General features: G+C 38.1%; 1 protein-coding gene across 2 annotated transcripts in view; it reads left to right on the plus strand.

Moving 5' to 3' along the window:
* The window catches only part of LOC139993807 (uncharacterized), a 32,843-nt gene that overhangs the window by 3,896 nt on the left and 4,310 nt on the right, over positions 1-24,637 (plus strand). For both annotated transcript variants that reach the window (XM_072015877.1, XM_072015878.1), the window contains 3 exons: positions 87-171; positions 17,977-19,285; positions 24,329-24,602. In XM_072015877.1, the coding sequence (XP_071871978.1) occupies positions 18,945-19,285; positions 24,329-24,602 (615 nt within the window). In that variant the 5' untranslated portion in view covers positions 87-171; positions 17,977-18,944. The remainder of the gene's footprint in view (positions 1-86; positions 172-17,976; positions 19,286-24,328; positions 24,603-24,637) is intronic.

Below are 24,637 nucleotides of genomic sequence, written 5' to 3' on the forward strand. Positions count from 1 at the left end.
TTTAATAATCCAACTTCTAATTTGTGCTATAATTTACGAGATAACGAGGGAAAGAGGATTTTTAATAGATTTTTTATTAATCGTAGGTAAATCTTTGCTCCGCGAAGAAGATCCGACAATGCGATCACAAGATGATGGTCTCAAACAAAATTACCAACGCACGTATACCTCGTAAGTACATTCATGCCGCATGATTGCTTCTTGGCAGAGGCTTCTGCAGCGGAAAGGTTAATTTCTTGATATTAACTCAAGCAACCAGTTTAAAGTTCCGCGTGCGTCCCGCAGATTACTCAAATTTAACCCAATTAAGGTTCACCAACAGCTCATACATAAATCCAGTTATTTTAACGAAGCGTTTCCAACATTTCTATGACTCTATCTAGTTATGATCAGACAAATTTACGTATACTCGACAAGTTATGTAACTCGATTGTCTGGAAGATGAAACCTCCAACGTTATTTTATTATTTTTGATTTTCTTGTTCGAGTCATGGAATCTCTCTGGCTTCGATCACGTTACCACGTAAGGTAAATTATTTATTCTCGTTCGTAATTATTTGTTCGAGTCACTTGAGCTTCGACGTTTTAAAATTCAATCTTGCTTTGTACATTACGCGACACCGCTAGTCTTTGATACGATAGCTAGAGAATGAGAAGATATTCTGTGCTTTAGATTCAGCGACGAAGAAATATAAAAAACGAGAATATGGCTCGAATAATCCTACGGTGGGTGATCTTAGAAAATAGGCAAGAGAAGTTTACGATTTACGATTTTATATGTTGAACCTGCGAACGATGGACAAACCCATTTTCACAGAAACGACGAACCATCGATGTGATTCTAATTCCACGCGTTTCCTCGGATATTCTCCGTGACCTCGTACGAATTTCATCGGACGATAGGGGAAGGATCGTCGACCAGCGTGCCTCCCGTGTACCAACAAATTTCTCCCGTGCGTCTCGTAAAAAAGTCCATTACCCGTGCGAGAATAATTGCGACAATAAAGACCGCCGGTTTCAATTATAACGCAGCTGACCATTAACGGCCGATTTCCAACGCTCGCGACCACACTCTCGCCTTCTTCGCCAACCTTTTTCTCGCCATCTCTCATTTCCAATTGATTGACCTCTGAACCGATGTGAATGTCCAAGATAGCGCGGCCCGTTCCGTTCCGTTCTCTATCTCTGTCTCTGTTTTCACCAAGGGAGAGAGCAAAGCTTGGATGTGTCATGCACCTTATTGAATATCTCTCGTGTTTGTCCGCGAGAACGGCCATTACGTATGAGCGCGTCTTTTATGTATATAATAATTGTTGCACTGGCTGCCGAGGGGTAAAGTTTCATGTTTAAATATAGAACAATAACAGAACGAGAAGCGGATGAGAACAGCGTAATATTCCGAATATTTAGTCGGCTGGCGCGGAAAAAGCTTCGATTGATAAGGAGGAAGAGCCGAGCGAGGCCGATGCTCGATTCTGACGGAACTGGCGGCGGTCGATCGAGATTTCATTGAAACACGTTTCTTCTATTTTCGGTGAATGCTCGCTTCGGCTAAGTAAGAATAGGTCTCTTTTCTGAAATTCTAACATCCAGTTAGACCTTCTTCTGGAATAACGCAAATCAGTGCTGAGAAGATTCTGCGAAAAAGATAAGCCGATGGTTTAAAGACGGCAAACTCGAGTTTGATGGAACTTGGTAGAAAACGAAAGTTTTATTAAAACATTTATTTTGTTTTCCTTTACTTTTGACGAATGCTGGTCTGCTTATGTTAGAAATGTTAGGCTTAGCTGTGAAATTATTAATAGCCGGGCCATAGGAAGCGCGAACAGCTTAAGGATACAAAAATTTGAGTCGTATAGTACTTCGTGGTAACTGGAAATTCTATTATGAGCTTAGGTTCGCGTTAAAACACGCATTACGAAACGTTTCTTCTATTTTCGGTGGATATTGGCCCATGAACCGTTTTGACCCTAGAAACCACTGTGTTCGCTTTTAATATACCAAATCGTGTAAATATAAATAGGTCCATCGAGTAGCCGATTTTATATTTATGTTATTTTGATGTCAATGCGATTTGTAAAGAAAGGTCCCGTGGCTTTCATCGATGCATTTCACAGATTAGTCGGACAAAAAATTCGAGTGGAATTGCATAACGCGTGTAATTACACGCGAGAGGCGCGTGTTCCACGGAGCAACGTTCAGGGTGTGTTTTCTACGAACCGGTTACGGCAATTGTGTAACCAATGTTTTCTCGGTCAAGCGCTGTTTAGGTTCAACTCGGCGTATTCAGCAGGCTTGAGATCACCGACTCGTTAAGGACCAAGCATCGAAACTTAATTGAACGTAAACGCGTAAAAACGCAACATTATTGAAAAATATAAATTACAGATGCTCGATTATTTTGTAATTCCATTAACACTTTAACGAGACACGTCTGTCATGATTATATCGGTATAATTTGAAACCAGTTTGAAGATGCGTACAAATTACGAGATATTTATTGCAAAAATACATATATTTAATAAAAAGTTAGTATACACCATGAGTAGTTATTTGAAGTATATTGTAAGTGCCAAATATGGTCTCATCGAACATCGAGGTTTAAATGGATAACTGATTAGTTAAATATTTTTGCGATCTCCACAAAATATACATATACTTGTGCCAAATATCTTGTTATTTCTATATATGTGCCGATGATTACGAAAGTGGTCCAAGTCACGCATTTCTCGTTTCGAGATATTTTTAAAGCCTCGCGTTTAACGCGCGAACGAAATTCTGTTTAACGACGCGACAACCAACTCGATCCTACAATTCTTAACCCTAACTCTAACCTTAACCCTAACCTAACCCAACCAACTTAATCTAACAATTCAATTTCTACTACTTTGCAATGATGATTTCAGATGATTCTAATATAAATAGACGCAGCGCAAAATCGCTTTCATAACGGAGATGGTGCGAATTGCTACTCGTGAATCGCGAGTGATATTCGATCACGTTCGTTCGAAATCGAGAGGAAGAATTAGTATTTTACTCTTTAAGATACCGATGTAAGACAAAGAAATGAAAATTGAATTGTCTCTTATTTTTAATATTAGACAAAATAAATGTACGTTATATGCTGATATTTTTATGCAAGCTGCATCGAAGTACTTTATTAGAAAAAAAAAAAAAAAAAAAATTCGATCGAAACGAAGAATTACGATCGCATGGAGCGAATTCGCTCGAGATAAAAAAAAGTACGATCACACTGGCGAATGAAGTTCGTCACGACCGTGATCGGGATTCTGCGATCACTGTGATAAATCACTGTTAGTGACTTTGCATGCCATCTTTATTTCATAATCACCGACGCATGTATCTTCAAAGTGGTTTGTGCCAGATTTGTAGTTAGTTTGTCGTCAGTTCATAATCGTGATCAGACTGGGAAACGTTTATACAGCCTCGTATCTTTACAAATTTAAAGAATGATATCCATGTAAATTGCGTTACTTGTTAAATATTACAACGAGTAATATACATATATTACTGCATATTTTAGATATTCGGCATATTTTCGCATGTTATCCGCGACCTGTGTATTTTTGTATCTTCCGATTTCCCGCAAGTGCGTGAAAATCCGACTTTCACTACTGTGCTAATGAAATCTCGAAATGTTTTATATAACACACACGATATGGACATAAAACTTTTCTATGACAAGTGTTGGAGCATTTTCGTGAATCAGTGTATGTGTCTATCGACATAGCGAGCAGATGCTATGCAACGTGAAAGTTTTCCGACCGGTATACCGATAAGGGTGTCGTCGACACCACTTCGTTCCATCGACACAGCCAGGTCGATCGTGGCGTCTGAACTTGGACCTCGACGGCGTAAATCAGCAAAACAACTATCGACAGATTGCATCCATAATTGTATTTTTATACTCGGGTGTTCGCACGCTGCTCCCCTAGACAATTTGTATCGGCTCCTCGTCGAGAAATTCCTTGATCGTATATAGAATCGTTAGCAAATAGAGAAACGAGACGAGACAACGGTAAATGTAATCTTCTAAATAGATAACGAGCAATTATCGTCGTGTCTCCTGTGGCGATCGACAGAAACTCTGCCTTTGATCTTCGTCTGCTCCTCACCTTCGCTATGGATATTCCTTTTTCTCCTTTCGTCGGGGATTGATATAAAAACGTTATCAGTGATAATTTTTGTAGATTTTTCCGAAGCCTTAAGATCGTGTTTTATAGCATAAATTTGGTAATATGTTCGTTAATATCGGTACTTGAATCGATAGAGAGACAAAGATGATTCAAAATATAAGAAACATTTATCTTTCTGCAAAGAGAATACCAGCGAGAACATAGAAAATAATAAGATCTTCCTTAACCGTTTTGCGTGGCTCACTTGGTAGTATCCTAAAAAGTAAGAGCGCAAAAATCTGCTGTGAAAATGAAATGTGCAGACTCCGATTAGAAAAAACGAAAGCTTCGTTGGAAGCTAAGGGTAATGTTCCGATAAGTTTCATAGTCACTGTATGGTCTAAAACTGTATTCTCTTAATTCATTCACCACAGTCGACTCTGAAACGACCTAATCATACAGCTGACCGGGGGTTAAGAAACCAAAGACCTACGAAGACCCCACGTCTGAGGTGTCGCGACCGATTATTTCGGCGCAGCCTGAAAAAAAGACGGACAAGAATGAGTCAGGTCCTGGTGACAAAATTTGCTCGGTAGATTTGCGTGTCTGCCACTTATTAACGATAATCACGATAACGTTGTGTGTCAATCGTGCAGAGGAGCAACGTCAGTCGGCCGACGACGATAGCTTGGCCAGAGGTCAGGCCGCGTGCACTAATGCCTTGCAACACTGCGGGGGGCGATGTGCATGAGCAAGGTGCATGATCAGTCAACGACAATGAGGTAAGTACGGATGGTAACACAGATTAGGATGATCCTCGACGAACACTGGCGGAGACCTACTTCTTCCACGTGTCTCTTTCGCGGCTCTTTCTAGCAACGCACCCTCCCCCACCATCCTCTGCATAATGCACGCATCCGTCCAACGAGTCAATTCAGGAAGCTTAGATCGTTCAGCTGTAGATTAGTTCAACTGTGCAGTTGAACCGCATATAAAGAATCGTTTGAATTACTGCATCTTACTTTTGCTAATTAGTAGACTATGGATTTCCATCCATTTATAGGAATTTCGAAAGTGTAAAATTGCTAAATTAAATGGGAAACAAGATAAATGGGATCTTAAAAATAATAGTATCGAATGTTAGACACTCGTTTTCAATTCGTAAATGTAATTTTGTTCTACACACACAGAGCACGAAATTAAGAAATGGAATCGCAAGAGTTCAATTCTGCGATTATTCGAAGTTTAACCGTTCTTAATAATCAACTGGAGGACACGTTGAGCAGACGGATCGGTGCCAATAAATTATAGAGTCTAATTCGAAGGGTTAAGGAGCGAATGATTTATGATCGAAATGGAAACGAGAACCGGGCCACTTGTTCTTAAATTCATCGATTAAAGGCGCAGCGACGGCGGACAATTGCAATTTGGCCTGGTGTCAGCCAGAAAATTATTCCAGCGCGTGCATTGAGACTAACGATCAGCTGAATTAGATAGAGTTACTGTGCAATAACAGTGCACTAGGTTAATACGAGTCTAACTCAATGAAATATCACTCTGTCGGATGATTAGACCGAAAAAACGATAACACGATCAAATCACGCTTAAAAAGATTATATTTCTTTTCGAAAATTCGTTAACATAATATTTCATACTTTTATCGAATAATTTGTAAATAATTCTCTAAATTAGGAAAGGATCTTTCGAATGTTGAAACATTTCGGATTATGTTATGTTCCGATTATATCAATTATGATTTAAAATATTTTCAGAGAAAATATCTTGAATTTTTATCGATTCGATTAATTCGTGAACGATTCCTCGACTTGTGAAAGAATCTTTGAAATTTTTAGACATTTGGGAAACGATTACGTTAAGGATGGATTGGAAGATTTTTGAAGAAAATATTCGATATCTTTGTCGAATAATTGTTCAAGTTGAGAAAGAATCTTGTAAATGTCGAGTCAGTTGGGAAACAATTATGCCAATTACTGTTCAGCCAGAGGCACAATCATGTTTCATCGTTTAACCAGGACCGAACGAGGCAATAGGTGAATTAGATCACTAAGCTGAATTATTTTCGCCACTCACTCTGCTCTCGGTTCGCTCGAGTTCCGTCCCATTCGATTAGTGTAAACCCTACTATTAACCTATTGAGTCTGGCCTATCGTAAATGCTGCGTGTTAGGTGCTCGCTCTGGTTCACCGTGACTGCCCTCCTAAATAAAGAAATAATATTATAGTAGTGTATGGCTGAATCGTGTCCTCGTTGCTCGTTTGACGAAATACACGAAAATACCATCTATTCGTTCCTTCGATCCCTTTGCTTTCGTTTCTTTGGAATTTTGCATTTTGATCCTTGTTCTATATCTGACGGTGTAATTAGAGTATCGTGATTCTTCGATGTCTTGAATTTCTTTAACTCTTTAAACTTTTACCACTAAAATATTTCCTTTCTTTCGAATTTCAAATTCTTTTTTCCACTTGACATTGGATGTATTTCGTAAGTAAGAACACCTAGATTAGATTACATAGATTTCCGTGGCTAAAGGAATTGTAATTAATTAAAAAGATTCATTCAAAAATCTTGCTTTATAGGCTTGCAAATTTTAACACTCTGAGTTTAGGGTAGAGAATTATTTCTTCGATCTTTAACATTGTACCAACGTGAATTAAGAAGTTTGCTTTATAATTATCTAATTACGGGTAGATAGACTACAGATGGTCGTACAAATCCGTGTCTTTATAAACATAATTAAACAAGTTGAGTTTGATGTTCGCAAACGTAAAAATGTTACAACGAACGCTATGCTTAGCATATTTTATATACACCTTTGCAGATTCTATACCACTTATCGTTTCTCTATATCTCTATTTACCAAAGATTCGTGAACATCTTCTATCTAATTAAATAAAGCGTGTCGAAACTTCATGTTTAAACTTTTCAATATTCCAAATTTTCACCAGCCTCCCTCGTATTTGAAAATACGTACGTGTCCGAAAACAGGAAATGACAAGCTATTAAAATGTTTTCTTACACGTACCCACCTTGGTATTCCATTCTTGTTTTAAAAACAAAATTCGCCGATTTCCATCGTAAGCCAATTTACCGTATTCCGTGTATCGCGAGTTACGTCAATGATGTGCGACACGTGTGAGCGAGGACGTGCTGACAGGTCGCTGACGATGGTTCGCGAGTTTTGTATTACGATCACGAGCGTCATCATGGCGAGTATCATCGGCAAAGCATTTCGATTACGAACGTTCTTACTTACTGTGCGTTCGTTGTAGCCAACACAGCCGATCTTCCGAATGATTTCTTCCAAGTTTACCCTACATATTCAACTTAGATCGTCGGCTCGCGTTGCAGTGCGCGTTTATTGCACGCGTTACGACTTTATTACATCGGGGAGTGCTTCTACGAGAACGCTGTGCGCACAGGAGAATCGTCTGTTTGAACTTTTGATTATGCGGAAATTAATTTCGTTAGGTTTCATCGGCATTTCGCCGCTTGAATTCTTAGTCGTTCTATCTTCACTGTCTTGTAAAGCGAACAAACCGAGTTTCGAGTTTAGCTATTTTGTAGATTGTAGGATTCAGTTGCTTTGTAAATAGAGTTTTCGTCGTATTATCATGAATTTGTATTCTTCGTGCCAACGAGACATACGTGATTTGGTTAATTACATAGTTTTCTTTTTTTTTTTTGGAGAAGTGCAGTTGGAACAGCTAAGAAGAAAGGGCGAACTAACAACGGAGCGATGAAAATAAATAGTGGCGATGAAGCTTGTTGATTTCGAAGCTTTCTAGAATTTCTAACTTCTTGTGGATCGAATAAGAATTGTTCTGTTGCAAACACCACTTCCATAGCTGTCGGAAATATCTGTCTACAAAGATTCAGCTGAAACGTATAATTTCGCGAGAAATTGCATGCGTGTACGAAATGTTGCCGGTGACTGCAGAGGAACAACAGACACAGCTGAAGATTCCGGTTTGTCGAGAAAACTCACCAACCAACATGTTTACTTCCCCTTCGATGAAGTTCTTTTCTAGTTATACTTACTTTTTTTGCGTCTCGACTTGTTCGGCCTTGATCCAGAGAATGTGAAAAATATCAGCGGGAAATGGGACGCAATACGATTGGAAGAATTGTAAACAAGTACAAGGTTCGTCGAACAATAATCCAGACCTTGGAAAATACCAAAATCAATATGAAATCGATAATTCTCCAAATTTATCAACTTCTAGAAGTTTTACGACGATTGCCCTCGATTTATTTAAATTGTTCGGTCAAACACCATCTTTCTTCGCTGTTAAATATTAAGAACGATAGTAGGTCCCGTTTTATGAATTTCATGAACTATAATACACTTTTTTCGATTTCTGCTCAAGCTTCGCTACGAATTTATCGAATAACCTAATACTATATTTCCAAGACGAAAGGTCAATTTCATTAGATATTATGAAGGAAGACGGCTGACGGAAGAGGTAGAAGAGAAGCAAGACGCGTGCCGCGAGGTCTAAGGTCGGCTCGTGTACGACCTGGAACCGATATGACGATCGAGGAAATAACAATTGACTCGGTATTATCGTGCACAAACGTTAGCCACTGATCCCTCCACTCTGTTTCATCGACGTTTCCTTCGATCCTCGCAACTCTAACGAAGAAATATCATTCGTCGCTATACAAACTTCGCCGGTCTAGTTTCCGCGCAACTCCGACTACTTTCCACGCACTGTGACTAACAGAATACGAATTTTTACGCAAATTCATATTTTTCTTATTTTGTGTTATTCAAGAACTAGAATCCCGATAGAAAATTATTTTATCTACCGTATGTTACAGAAAGCACTGTATATCTTCTTTGTATATTTTATATATTTCTTCATATTACGCGCATTCTGTGCAATTTGACACTTTCAAAGTTCTTATGTTTGCATAAAGATCCGCAGTTTGACGATTGCTATTCATCGAATGTATTTTCACGATTACAATTCTCATTATATTTTGTAATTTTTTTTTTTATGCGCGTTTAAAAGTTAATTAACACTGTAACGAGACTAATAGATGTTTCTTAGCGTGTTATAATCATATGTATAAATATAACGAAGAATAAGAAGAAGTGTAGAAACTAAGATGAGAAGAAGGCAACGGTCAAGAAAAGAGATTGATCCTGATTCGAGCAATTTACAATTGTTGATTTCCATACAAATTTGAACAAAAGCTATTTGCAGAATACTTGCAATAACAACGTTATCGTTAATTAATGAAATCATAGATAATTTTAACGATTTTGCAAAACATGTGGGAGATGAAAACTAAGAATATTCCATATGCCAAGTGCAAAGTAAGTAGTATAAACCGGTTGCTGTTTTGATTGACCTTCACTGCTCTAAATCAAAGTTTATCAGAACTACAATATAAAGCATGGAAGTTCGATATGCGCAAAATATTTACATTAATAATCAATCAAGGAGCCCAGACAAGTCAGCAAATCGGAATATCACGATCTGTCAATCTTTCTCAATTTTTACATCTCGATTCTCATATTTCATCGTTATATAATTCTGACGTCTTCAAATCATAGCACAAAGGATTAATTAAATTACAATCACTTCGATCGATCGGACGTTTCAAATAATAAAACGCTCGAACTATATTCCAAGTCCGATTATTTTAACATCTTATTCGAGTCCTAGCTTATTTCAAGTCTCGTTTCAGACCCAATCGTCTTTGTCAGACGTGGTAAATCCAAGCTTTCTACAATTTACTCTAACCATATAAACTTGGAATTTACTTACACGTTCGAATGCATCTACGATATCTACAACGTAGAATTTACGAGCCATTTGCAATTTAGAATTTATTTACGATATCTACGATACAGGATTCACGGAATCCATCTACGATATGCGTAATGCGTAATTTTAGATCCTTTTAAAAATATCTACAATGTAGAATTTAGAATTCATTTGCATGTAAAATGATTATAAAGCACGCTGTATATTCTGCTCCGCTGTTTTAAGACACATTTTCCATTAGACTCGAAGTACTCAAGATGAAAACATAGTTCAAACGAAGCTATCAAACAGCGCGCATCACATGCACGCGATTCATTCATAGACAATTATTGTAATAATTCATTGTATAATACGGCCACGATATAGCGAGGTCGTAAATCAAATTATGGAATAACCGTACAGCTCTCTGCAACATTTTCTTCTGAGATTTTATATTCATTAGAAGTAGCAAACCTGCAACTATTAATTTTTTACTTTAACCACTATTTTGATTCAAGATTCGAAATACAAGAGCGAGGAAGAGGAATTGTAATATAAATATAAGCCTTTATTTATTTATATAAACAATATTGCATATACATATACAAAATTACAATATCCGAATGTAAATTAATTATTCGCTCTTATTACATCTACATTAGACCGCGAACATTATAATCCTTATCATAACTATAAACACGGGTTACATTTTGTATTTCTTACAAACAAGCATTGATTATCGCTAAACGATTAAGATCCATTCATTTTCGCTCGTAAAATACCATAGCACTGTATTAAAAGAAGGACTGAGACACCCCGTATACCAATACTGTACACTAAATCGTACATTACATGTTCTTTTAAAAATAAATATCGCTTTCTGAACAAACACGATTCGATAAAACGACTGGTACAGTTTTCCACTTTACGAGAAACAAACACCCTGTAATATCCCGAGTACACTGTGTATATCGATACCGTGTTAATTCTCTGTATATTATATATTTATTACTCGGTATATTGCATACATCGCATACATAGTTTTTCAAGCAAACATCGAAGAAAACGAAATACGTAGAATGATCCGCACGTGTCGCGCCGATATCAGTAGTATAACCCAACGCCTGATCAGCCCGAAATTCCAAAGACGTTTCGCGAATCTGTCTCGCGCGTAACAATTCGCACGTGTCAAAAAACTATCGCCGAGATACATAATACGTACTCGTTCGTGATCGATGCATACACAAACCGAACCTCGGCTCGTCCTCGTTCGAACGAATCTGAACGCGGAGGCGCGTGTAAGCTTTATCGCCCTCCCCCGCGAGCCACGCAGCCCCGATTTCAAAGTGCAGTCAACAGCATGTGCACGTGATTCTCAATCGAATCGGACCTAGATTCGGCACAGCTGCACGACCGCGTTTCCGCGACGCCGCCGGTCTAGCATTTCTTAGGGAAAAATCGAGCCAGTAGAAAACAGATAGCTGGAAATGATGGACAGCGAAACGATACCGTCGAAGAGCGGGCGAACTTAACCCCGTTGCCCATGGGTTCCACGGGGGGGCAGACCGAAGTCTAAACACGATTATGCAACGTTGTGTAGTCTGGCCGACAGTGTTATTATTGATTGGTAGATTGCTATTGTATTATACGTTTATGTATCTTTGACAAAATTCAGCATGCGAAAACCTACAGAGTGCACAGATACGGCAGTGCAAAGGTACAGTTGGCGTCAAAAATAAGTGCACACTTGGTGAAAATAGATAAATAGACGATGTTTTTCCAAATACAGCTTGTTTACGCAAAAATGTAAATATTAATTTGAATTATTCGCTGCACGATCTATGTACTGCGAGACATGTAACAGATAAAACTTTAATATACAGGCAAAATTGTATTGCACATTTTTTACTTATTTTCCCATATAGAATGACGTCGGATAGATCGTTCACTTGTATCTAGTCGATAATTAGGTACGTTCGAGTATACGTGATAAATTTTCAAACCCGAATTTATCGGAAATCGTGCCTCCGAGGAAAATATCTTCTTATTTTTGCCTAAGGAATCATCTCGTTCCCGCTTGTATAACGCTAGTGTCAGTTCGATAGCTCCACCACCTGTCCGCTTACTTTTCTTCCCGATTGTATAAATTGTTTTAAAATAAAAGTCGAGGACGAACTTTTGGAAACGTGTAGTACTCGTCAAAATTAGCGGTAAAGTCTTGACAAACACGAGTCGAAAAATCGTTTGTTTCGGACTTACGAAACGTTCTCTACTTCAAGTAGAATTTACACGCAACGATTCGCGAAACGTGACGCGAACGTGGTGGCCTGTGACATGGTCGTCTTGTTCACCCCATTTGAGTCTCTCATCTGTGGTGACATCTAAAAGCTATAGTGAATAGTAATTCAGTTGCTTCGCAAACTCTATGAAAAAACTAATTCTCCATGAGAAAACGTATCGAAATGTGTGTTGAAATCAACCGCGGACATATCGAACATACATTGTAGAGATAGTCTCTTACTAACAAAAACATCTCGTAACTACGAAACGAATAGTTTTTTGACCCATGTCCGTTAAGACATGTTTGCTTCTTTTAACGAGCACTGTCTACATAATTTGATTAATTTGTCTCCAACACACTGTGTGTCTCCAAATATCTGCAGTTTTAGAACACGCTGAATGAAATTTTGAAGAATTGTCACCATGTTCGAACGAAACATCTTTTTACTTTTTACTTTACAGAAAATTGATTGCTTTTATCGAAGGAGATTGAAAGTTTGAAGAAAATCGAAAGTAAGGAGTTCCAGGGACAGACGATTCATTCGCTCTAAGAAATTTTTAATTTCCACTGTAAAGTAGTTTATCGAAATCTTTTGTTTAATAAATCAGTAAAAGTCGAGTAAAGTAACAAATTTTTCCTTTCCGAAGTCACAATGTAGGTTATTGAAATATTAAAATACAATTTCTACCAAAGAAACGAAGATGCAAGGTATAAAATGGAAAAAATACATAACGAAGGCGAGCGTTTATTAGTAAAGTTTATTACAAGAAATCATTAGAAACACCAAAACCTGAGAACGTCTGCAACTTTCCGAAATTTCTACGGAAGAAGAAAATATCTCTGGTGGCTTTGATATCAACGATGTCTTCTACGTGGAGTTTCCATTCCTGGCTCCTGCTGACTCCGCTCGAAGAGCGTTGAATAACCGTCACAGTTATTTTTAAGAGACGATAACTGTAATAAGAGGTAGAATAAATGGCTGTATTACACCGTTTAGATTGAATTTTCACAAGTACGAGGATGTCGATGGATGTTTTCAAGAGTAAATGAAGCGAAAGATGGTGGATAATAAGGGTGACTCGAGTGGATATTTTCTTGGCAATTTTTACCAATGAAAATTCAACTAGAATAACAAGATAAAAGGAAGATTCAATTAAAATATGCAAACGTTTCTTAGAATTTCTGGAAAATTCATATTAATTAAAGAAATAACATATCGCTGTAAAAATGTTATTATCTCTTACATATGTATACAGGGTGTCTCAGCTAAATTAGATCGTCTAAATATTTGCCTTAATTACGATCGTATAAAAAATCCTTCCCGATAAAAGGAAGATTCAATTAAAATGTGCAAACGTTTCTTAGAACTTCTAGAAAATTCTTATTAATTAGAGAAATAACGTATCGCTGCAAAAATGTTATTATCTTGTGTACATGTATACAGTGAGACTCAGCTAAATGAGATCACCTAAATATTTGTCTTATTTACGATTTTATGAAAAATCTTCTCAGGGCAAATTTGAAGTATTTCAAGGGACACGCGTAATGACGGAAAGAAGTATACTGTATCTTTCGTCGATGATGTAAAAATTTCAAAGTTTCGATCTATGGAAAACGTACACATTTCGATGTAAAAATAGTAAGAATAAATAAAATGTACATTATTAACGTGATTCTGCTATTTTCGTGCTTTCCAAGTACTATTAAAAAAATTAACGCCAACGTAGCAAATGTAATAAAAATATCTACTTGTTAGTGATAAAATTGACAGACAGACAGACTGTTTTGAAAGAGCTAAAAAACTTCGCACACATAATCGTCGTCAATCTACATTACCAAAGAAATTATCTGCTCCGGTTCTGAAGATTTCTTCATCAAAAAAATTCCATCGCTACTCAAGAGGTAACAACCCTTCTGATAATTCACGGATATCTACGATCTTTCCTCTTTTGATCATTCTACGTTTACTTAATTTATAATCCTTGTCGAGTTTAATACGTTTCAACTTAAGCCACAAAGTATTTATTAATTTTTTAAGGTTCCCAAGAATATTATCCTAGTGAGACATAATCTTTTACTTTTCGAAAAAAGAAAGAAAGAAGAGAAGAATCATCTAAAATAAGAAAAAGGAACCATAAATCTTTCGAATCTGTTTTTTTTTTTTATCACGATTAACATCAGGATTGATCAAGTTCAAGATTGGAAAGTAGAAAATAGAGAAACGTGACAATTTTGCAAGCGTTATTTTTCGAAGATAAAACATCGATCGGGCGAAATTATGAAACTTACGCAAAGTGGAGTGGATCGTTCCACCTTCTAAGTGGTTCAATTATTATTTTCACTGACACGCAACACACCCCTGACTCTAAAGAAAAAATAAATATTTCTCTATGTCTCGTTTACAATAGTAGGAGATTCTTCTTCTGCGGTTATTTTTTATTACAGCCATAACGAAACTGTACAAAAACTTTCAAAATACCAAAAAAGTGGGGACTCTGATATTTCTAGCGTTAGTTACGATAATACAATATCGTTAAAGTTATCGTCGCACAGCCGTTCGAGTAAGTTACTTGACGATCGCGTATCAGTGCCGAGCGATAAGCGCCGACGATAAGAAGGAATGTCCTGCGTCGACGAATCAGTTTACAATTATGCAAATCCTTACCTGTTTCCTCGCTAATACGATAGATCGGTACTCTATATGGCATACGATACGCGTCTCACCTTGCTCGTCTCCTTAATCGCTTACGTAGGAATTTCAAGAATTCCTTAACGCGATCACGAGCCAGAGAAAATCACTATCGTACGAGAAAATCATTATCGCTCGAATGCACGAGCTGTGTGAATGCACGTGATGACGGAGGCTTGACTATACCGTACAGTACATTGATACACGTGGCGTACTCTAATCGCAATGGCGCCTGGAGAATCGCGATAATCAATGAACGTACAAAAATAACAACTCTCCAGTGCAACGTATACAATTTGTTCCTATAATCACACGCAGAAATTACACGTGGCAATTTTTTGCTGCGCTCGAACGATTCGCGCCAAGATGGAAGACACGTCATTGTTTTTGTACTTGTTGATACGAGCGGGGAAGTAATTTGGTTTCTTGTAAACTAAGATATGATACTGTAGCGCGTGGTTCTTCTTTACGATAGATTTCGAGATTTTCCTTGATTATTCGGGATTATTTGATACTTATTGGAAAACAATAAGATTAGATGGGAAAGCTTGTAACGTGAGTTTGGTTTATTCTACGAAAGATTAGGTGAATTGTATTACAAACGATGTTTACAGCCGATTCCTGCACGATTGTTTGATAATTTCTGTTACGCTACGCATATTTATTGTTTGTTCAGTTTCAAATTTGTCGCTTTGTTTCACTGTATTATGATTTTGTTGATTTATACGACGATCTTTAGTTCGTTTGATTTCATTCTGAATTCGATGGTCTTTATCGTGTTTGAAAATCGTAAAGATCGTAAGAAAGCTTTTGTTTCGTTTTTGTATCGTTCGACGCATTTTTTTAAATTAAACTCGAACAACACAATCTGATTCTCGATAACATGTTATTCCTTTCATATTCATATTCCATGTATCTTGATTGTGTTGAGAAGTTTCGTATTTTCATATAGAAAAATTATTAGTCAGGAAGGATACGAAGACCACATTGGAAGAACATCGGCCCAGTTTCACATTTATTTTCGTGTTTTTCTCGTTTAATGACACAAAATGTTATATTCTAGCGATAGGATAAAGGAAATTGTTGGATAATGTTGATAATATAGGAGTATTCAATGGTATCAAACGTAAAAAATGAAAAATGTAAAGTGTAAGTTGTCTGCATGTAAGTTATTATTCCAGCTACTTCTGCGAAATGAGATTCTTCCGGAACGATTAAGAATGCAGCTGAAAATATTGCAAGGTCGAAACCATGGGAGCTGTAAAACTGATAGCCCGTACTATTCTGGCCTGTCTGCAATACCAGTAATGCAACAAACATAGACAAAGTATCGATGTTGCGAAACCCGTTACACGAGTCTGTTTATAAATACAATACCATCCGTTTGCATAACCAGTCAGCAAAGTGATCAGAAATAGACGAACATTAAAAAAATCATAACTAGAATCCATCCAACGATCAGTTTACTTCCCCAACGTTGAATCCATCTTTCACAGTTGCAACAAAAATTGAAAGACGAGCTTAAAATAAACGAAACAGACGTTCAACTTTTTACTTAAAGAACAAAAAGTTTCCCGGACACGTTTCGATTACACTCTTGAGGTAGTAAACCGATACGAATGCTGACGACCCGTAAGCCGATACCATCTACAATCACGTTCTCGTTATTTTAGATTGTAGGTCTTTACCAATCGACAAAAACCAAAAGAAAGAGAACAAAAATTGTGGAATTGCTGTATCGGCAGAGTATTACATTGCGGCGTAAGTAAACTTGCTTAAATAAAGGAAAATATTGAGTTTAACCGAACTTACTTATATTACAATGCGATATTATTGCGTATGGCGAGAACCATATTCGAGGAAGGTTTGTGTAAACCATAAAAATCGGCACCGAAACAGTTGCATATTTTGGTGAATGGAAAGATCTATATAACGAAGATTAAGCGAAAGAAAAATACATAATGTTACTGTGTAAGCAAAGTATTAGTTAGCGCATAACGAAGATTAAACTGGATAAAAGTAAATATTAGAAAATTCTCTTTGACAAAGATCAAAGGGAAGAAGAATACACAGAACTGCTACACGAACAAAGTCTCGTCCATCGTACGAGACAACTCCATTGAAATTCGAGTAGATCAGATAAACCGTAAAATAAGACTGTTCCTTATTCTCATCTAACGAACAGAAAAACCTGTCGAATATTCGAATATTTCACCGGTATCGCCTAATCAAAGTTAGTTCGATGGAAGGAATCGCGTTCATAGTGGAACGTCACCTCCTAAATCTCGAGTGGAAACATCGGTCGTTATCTACCCGGCTGTTCGCACCCCCCATACGAGGTTTCTATGAATAGAAACGTCGAACAATCTCTCTGTAGCTGGACGATAATCGGAATTGGTACGATCGTCGGAAAGAAACGAGGGTAGGAGGTCGATCGAGCGTCCCCTGTTTCCCCTCGGCGTGTATCGCGAAAATACGCGGACGTATTTATCGAATTTATCGTACTCGAGACGAAATACAGCGCGATTAACCAAACCGCGACCACCTCCACCCCTTTGTCTTCCACTGACCAATTCACATTCTTTCTAAATTATAACGCATACAAAGACTACAAGAGAAGAACACGATACGTTTCCTATTTTATCACGTTTCCTACCTTTGTCAGGCAAATAATCTTGAAATTCGGCGCATCGTCGATCGATGCCATTATTTGACTTTGGACGATAAAACGTACGAATTTACGTTTCTAATTTACGAAGATAAATACTATTTTTCTAAGATTTCGTTGTATTTCGTGATGTTCGTCTGCGACAAATATTAGACTATCGATGTATGAACAGAATACGAAATATAATAATGGAATATCGAAACACTAACAAAACTTCGTGGACTCATCGGCTATTTTTCAAAGACAGATCCTAACGGAGCCTAACAAGGTATCTTGATTTTCCCTCGTTTAATCGTAGAATGAAACTCGAATCGGTGCATCAACGAACATAAAATATCACGCTCCTTCCCTTAACCTTCGTATCTACTCACGGGTTACTTTATTCCTTCGTCTCCTGGCACAGATCGTACGTACACGTGTTCCAGGTATCTGATGAAAAATCGAGGATGACCTCGAGGAACTAAAAACACTACAGACGTTCTATGACAGTTTCACGCGAATCAGTGATAAACTTGGTATTTTACGGTCGTACATTCAATTGAACAACGGACGTAAGAGATAGCCAAGATCACCTGGAGAATATGACTAGGCTAGCACGTTCGGTTCCTCTGTACCGGGCAAAGAAACGTGACAGAGATCGAGCGATCTCGCTCCATCGACCCCTTCTCTCGATCTACTATGAAGCATACACGAGGACGCGTACCACCAGCAGTCCGACGTGACCTCCCCCTTCTCTATGATCGCGTTTGACGCTCCGCCACCTACTCCTCCGCTGATCTTTTCCCCTCCTTCGAGCTGCGCCTCCTTATTGTTCCACTCCTCTAATCCGTGAAATCTAGAACAAGAACCGCGTGGCGAGGCTAGCCGGTACCAGTGGCACCGAGGAACTCGGTACCAACGGAGGTCTCATCTTCGGGAACGAGAACCGCGCTCCCTCTCTTTCTCTTTTTCTCTCTCTTTCTCTCTTTTTCCTCTCTTTTCGTCGTCGTTTACGATACGACCACGTTGAGCACGTTCTCCGATAACGAGCCCCACGATCGGCAAAAGTGCGCGTATAAAACCGATCCTGGTCACCTGGAACACCTAGTCCACCGGTACACCGTATCAGGAACACATCGTCTCCGAAGATTCACGTTTCGAGTTTAGAATCTCCGAATCGAGCAACTCTTTGAACATTCGATCGGCCGAAGAATATTTGTAAAAGTTTCGTACAGTTCGAAGAGTGGACGGATCAAAGGCACGTGTCGTGTTTACCAGTGAACGCGATACCTTTCGAGCAGCTTTCGTGAATTAAAGGAACGACGATAATCCGTCACTGTGTCGTTCGACTGGTTACCAGTGGGGAATTACACGTAGCTGTCTTTTCGAAGAAGCGAAAGTTGTATCGTTCGCAATGCCACGAAGCGGTTGCCGTGCGAAAACCACCATGTTTGGAAGAAGCAGAGCGAGGACGATAGTCCTGGTCGGCCTGATGTTGCTCACGCTCCTCGACACGGTTAATAGCACTCCTTACAAGAGGTCCTTGCTCAGGCTATGCTCGAAAAGTCTCAGCGACGCTCTGTACCTCGCGTGCAAGGATCGAGGTTACAACGAGCCGTTTTCCTACAGCAGCGAGGATAGTCCTATGGATTCCGTGGGCCCGGGACTCGCGGAGGAGTGTTGCTACCATACGTGCACCTATACCCAGCTGCAACAATATTGCAAGCCGGAGAAGTCCAGTTCCGTGGACGCCGTGTGAGTGGATGTTAGTTTCTCCTGTTTTTCTTTTGGTATTTTTCTACACTCTAAGCTACGAAACTTTGTACACGCTATTTTCCTTGTTGCGCCGCTTCTGCACCATGGTTATTTATTGGGGAGGAAATTCCTTGTTGATCGATCGTTGATCGAGTTTTTCACGAGTAAATTTTTCGTAATTTTTAGAGTTTTAACGGAACGAATTATCAAAAGTTTGATAGTTACGAGAGGTTTCGAAGAATTCATTTTTAGAGATGGTTTTTGACAACTGTGCGTCTTTCTTTGACGCGAAGCTTTCTTCTCGGTCTAGTTTTCCATCAAGTATTTCACGGAAGTGGTAGTAGTTTTCAGTTACGATCTTTTGCTTTTTTCTTTGTTTACGAAGCGTTTGAAACGTTAATTGAACATTAGAAACTTTAATCGGTCTACTACGGCGCAGTTAATTTCCTCTTTCGACCAAATTAAAATTCAATTCAAGAGACGTTTGCAAATCTTCTCGCGGTTTGATCGATGGATCGATGAAACGAAATTAGAAGATGAACGTTATTCTTGTTGTCGATTATGGTCGCTTACCTCAGACTTTGTTAACCTTTCCAATAACGTTATAATTTCCAATAACACCTCGTCTTTGCCTTGAGGACCAATCTTCGCCAGACGTGTTTAAATATTCAACGCGACGATCAATTTCTTTCCTGTCTTGGCCGGAAATCATCGACTTCGCGGGATCTAGCCGATTTAACTGTTAAATTGACCCGTTCAACGTCTGAATATTCCATTATGCAAAGATTTTTGCAACAACCTCCAACCTTCGACTCGCCTTGGGTTTTTTCCAGTGATTTCGGCTGCAATTATCGGCCATGAGATTAATTTCCCAACGACCTCGTTAACATTCCAAGTTCGAAATAGCTTCTGCGACTCAATTTCTTCTTTTACTTCTGTTATTTATTCGTATATCGTGCTTCAGTTTTATTTCTCTTTCGATGAGCTCGTTTATCAATTTATTAATAACACAAGGAAGTTGTTTTTCGCAAAGATCGTCTTGTACAACGAGATGAATTCAAGAGAAAGCAACGTTCAATATTTTTCGATGGAAATCGACTTTACGATTCCGAGTTTCTAATTTTCGTCGATGTCACGATGAATTACGTGGAACGTAACTCGGATATATATATATTAAATCGATCTTTGATAAGCCAGATCAACGTTTCAACTTTATCTTTGAAACATTTAGCTCAGCTGTCGAAATCTCGATCCAGATAGCGTCTATTCAGTTCATCGATCCAATATGAACTCCAATGGTAACTCGTTACCAATATGAACGAATATAATATATTATTCTTCACTGAAAGTTATTCCAAATCCTTATAAATTAGCAAAAACTCGAGACAAAAGTGTATTCACTTTCTAATTCAAGTGTGACAAATCAAAGCACTCAATCGATTTGCATTATTTAATTTTATTTTAAAGAACCATCCCGGATCAAAGAATTATCTCGAATCACTAGCAAATATTTTTAAAAATTCGTTTAAAAGATATCTGTTCGATTACCAATTGAATCTCGATGGATCAAAGCAGTATCCAAGGTAACACACACACTCTCTCTCTCTCTGCTTCCAAAAGCTTCAACGAATTGTCATCAAGAATTATTATTAAAATTATACTCTTAAGAATTTATTTGCCAAAAAATCCATAAACGAAACGTATTAGAGGCACTGAAAGCAGCTTCCGTGGCTCCCAATTCGTATTCCTCGATCACGTCAAAGATTTGAATACACCTTGACGAAAATTTATGCAGAAAAATACGTATTCTGTCGCTAGATTAAGATCGACAGACGAGAGCAGCACCCATAGGCAGAATTCGTAGCTCGTAATCGGCGTTCCATCAGTTATTGCCTCGAGTACGATGAGAATCGCGAAAAGCACCTATTTAACCGCCTGCCATCGGCGAGCTGTGCTTCCAATCAGCTACTTGTTATTCTTTCGTTCCTCACGATAGAAGGGAATTCATCTCGGTGGACTTTACCACGTCGATAGTAGGTGGCTTCGCGAAGCCGTGGTTATTAGCCGGTCCGGCCGGTTCAATTGTCGCAGAGAAACCGGGAGAGACGAGGACAGAAGGCTCGAGAGCGGCGATTATCAGCCGCTCCATGATAATCTCTGTCGCTTTTCCTAAAGTTCACGGTTGCGTGGAGTGGCCTCAGCCAGGAAGGTTAGTCCGAAGTACTAGGACGATCGAGCGCTATCTCTTTCGTCGCTCGATCTACACTTTTTTCTCTCGTCTATCTTGTTCCAACGATCGATAAAACAATCTTCTTCTCCTTTTTATTCTCATTCTTTTTCAATATCATCTCCCTCGTACTCTTCTCAGAAGATCTTACGCGCATGCGTGCAGCGTTCAAGCAGTTGGATCATCGATTTCGCGCCTATTGTTTATCGCAAATGTGACGAGTACACGCGAATCCAGTACTATTTCGAAACGTGAACCGCCGAGGACAATGAGTCGAAATGCAGCTGTCGCCTCGATCAACCCGTTGACCGGGCGGTTGTTAAACCGTCGTTTTTACATTTTTAATAGTTTGGATATAATATTCGTAGATCTTCTATCTTAGAACGCGTCGCGTCGTTCCTGTTCCCTATTGTAATTTATATTTGCAAGCTAAAATCCATTTAATTGATATTAATTTGTTATTCACTTTTAATTCTGTTACGGTACAAGTTCTGCTTGAGAAATTACTCGATGACAGGATTATTAATGGAAACGCAATGTTTTTATCGATATTGTTACGTTGCTTTGGGTTCGTTTGTCAAAATTGCAATGAAGTTGCTCGCATCTTTGGTTATTCGGTAGAGTTCGATTTTTACGTTGAATTTTCTTTGATGGAGTTTAGGACAGCTTGGCGCTATTTCGATGGCTGAAATTTATTTCATACAGAGTGAACCGTAGTTTAGATAAAATTCTGTCTAATATATTTATTATGTAATTCTATAATTTATTTGAAATTGTTTACCGACCAACTGGTTTATTTGTTAAATCTGTTAGAGCAATTACTCTTGGTTTTGACGCTCGTAAATCTACGGTTGGACTTCGCAGAGAAAGCTTCGGACAACGAGGCGATACTTTCCACTGTGATCGAGCGACGTTAGATACTTTACACCAGCTTTAACATTCAATTTCTCGCTACTAATTGATAACTATCGCAAACTAACGGACGCACTAACAATTTCTAGCGAATGTGCGACTTTTTACTTATTATTTTATCGTGTTTGTGCTTGTGACGTAACACACCATCGCATGACTATTATTATCTATCACTTTAACACGAGAAGAATTATTTTGTGTTGTGTGAATCATATTTTAAGCAAATAAGGAAAGGGAACCGAAAAATATGTACGTAAATTCCAGAAAATGAGAATGTTAAGCCTACGAACGAAATAAATGAATTTGAAAGGTTCGGTATTTTATAAACGAAGCAACGAAAATAAAACGTCTATCGCCGCACGAAGTACATCGATAATTGTTATACTTATCAATTATTAATAATTAAGTATCGATATGTGCCAATCTCAGTGTCTTTCATCACTGGTAACATATTTACTTTCCAGCTTATATCAATAATTACACTAAAAGTTTATCTGAATATGTAAGACATTACGTTACATCACATTACAATTTTCAACTGTTTTATTTTTATATAATACCTATATCTTGCCGTAGTATCGTTTTAACGTAATTCGTTATCAGGCGTGGTTCTTAACCTCTTACATCCATTTCTATTTACTACAAGTTCGAAACATTTATTTCTAGCTTCATAGGAAATATAAGTTTAATAATAATTATCATTTGTTTTCTCTGTTAGAACTCGAATGCCTATACATTTATGACTATGTTTAAAAGTAGACAAATTTGTACGATATTCAAAAATACATAGAATATTACAAATAAACTACTGGCTATGATATCTAGTCAGAGTCTAGTTCTTTGATTTATCTTTACAAGAACGTGAACTTGCATAAGCGCTCGCAGCGTACTCGTCGTTAATGCATCGATCGCGAGTACATAGAATTTTCTTGATATCGAATTTCTTCCTTTTTATCGAATTTGATTTCGCGCGGTTTGTGAATAAGATTTAGTATGAAAACTCGATCGTACAATCGCTACGCCAGTGCAACCTACCTGTCTTTGAGAGAAGATTTTCTTACGTTTTATTTTCCATTGCATGGTCGACTTCATCAACATCTCTTCAAACTTCTGACAAAGAACATTAATCGTAATTAAGAATAACTTCAGTTGACTCCTCGTCAGACATGTACACGTTGAAACACGATAATCTCTTCACGAATGATTTCTTACACTCTAACGAGTATACTCTTTATAAGAAGTAATTACGGAATGTAAAAATTCGAAACATCTCAGTACATGAGAATAATCACGGATTTCATGCAACGAGTAATTTATGGTAACTTAACAAACCTCTTTATTCATTAATCAATCATCTGTCAAATATCTCACTGACACTTTTCTATTTCCTCCTTTACAACTACGAGCATCTCGTACTTCATGTACGTCCGGTAGGTTCGTTGCTCGAACGAAACAAGGAAGTAAATGATCTTCCGTAGCATCTGCGCTTTCTTGTTAATTAACCCTTCCAATATAAAGGATGGTTGTAGTCTTCCTTCGAATCTTTTTCCTTATAGTCGTAGATTTTATACTACATGATATTATTATTATTATTTTAAGATTTAACATATATAATGTTGTTCAGTGTGAAACGACATAATAATATATTTTAATATCTGATTTACGATCTATGACTGATCTGGAATTTAAAAAGTAAAGAATATTACACGTAATATCGTTTAATAAATTAATAATAAAAAGAAAATATTTCTTCTCAAATACATAGAATGATTTCGTCACAATATTCATCGTGTTCTGCACTTATTGCGCTTTCGCTTGTAACTTGCAGGCTAAGACACGAAACAATTCAAGAAATAACGTCGCCGATTTTCATAATTCGCCACGTTTCTTTCTAACTTTTACAGAAACAACCCGGTCTGGATAGAAAAATACCCGTACCTGTCCACGAGGTCGGCAACCTCGTCGTCGTTGGAAGAGAGATCGAGGTCGGACATCGACTACGTCCACGGTACGATTAAATGTAAAATCCACGGGTCGAAGGGAGCACGAAAGAAGGGGGCTAACATGGACCGTGACGACGACGCCGGCGGCTGCGACAGGAAAAACCCGTTGAGGAGGCATCGCGCCGGCCATTGCGGCTGCAGGCATCGACGACAGAGGCGTCGTCGTCTTGGCAAGGTATCTACCACCATCGCGAACTATCCTTTTCCTTC

Source organism: Bombus fervidus, chromosome 13 (assembly GCF_041682495.2).
Source record: "Bombus fervidus isolate BK054 chromosome 13, iyBomFerv1, whole genome shotgun sequence".
Taxonomy (NCBI): Eukaryota; Metazoa; Arthropoda; class Insecta; order Hymenoptera; family Apidae; genus Bombus; species Bombus fervidus.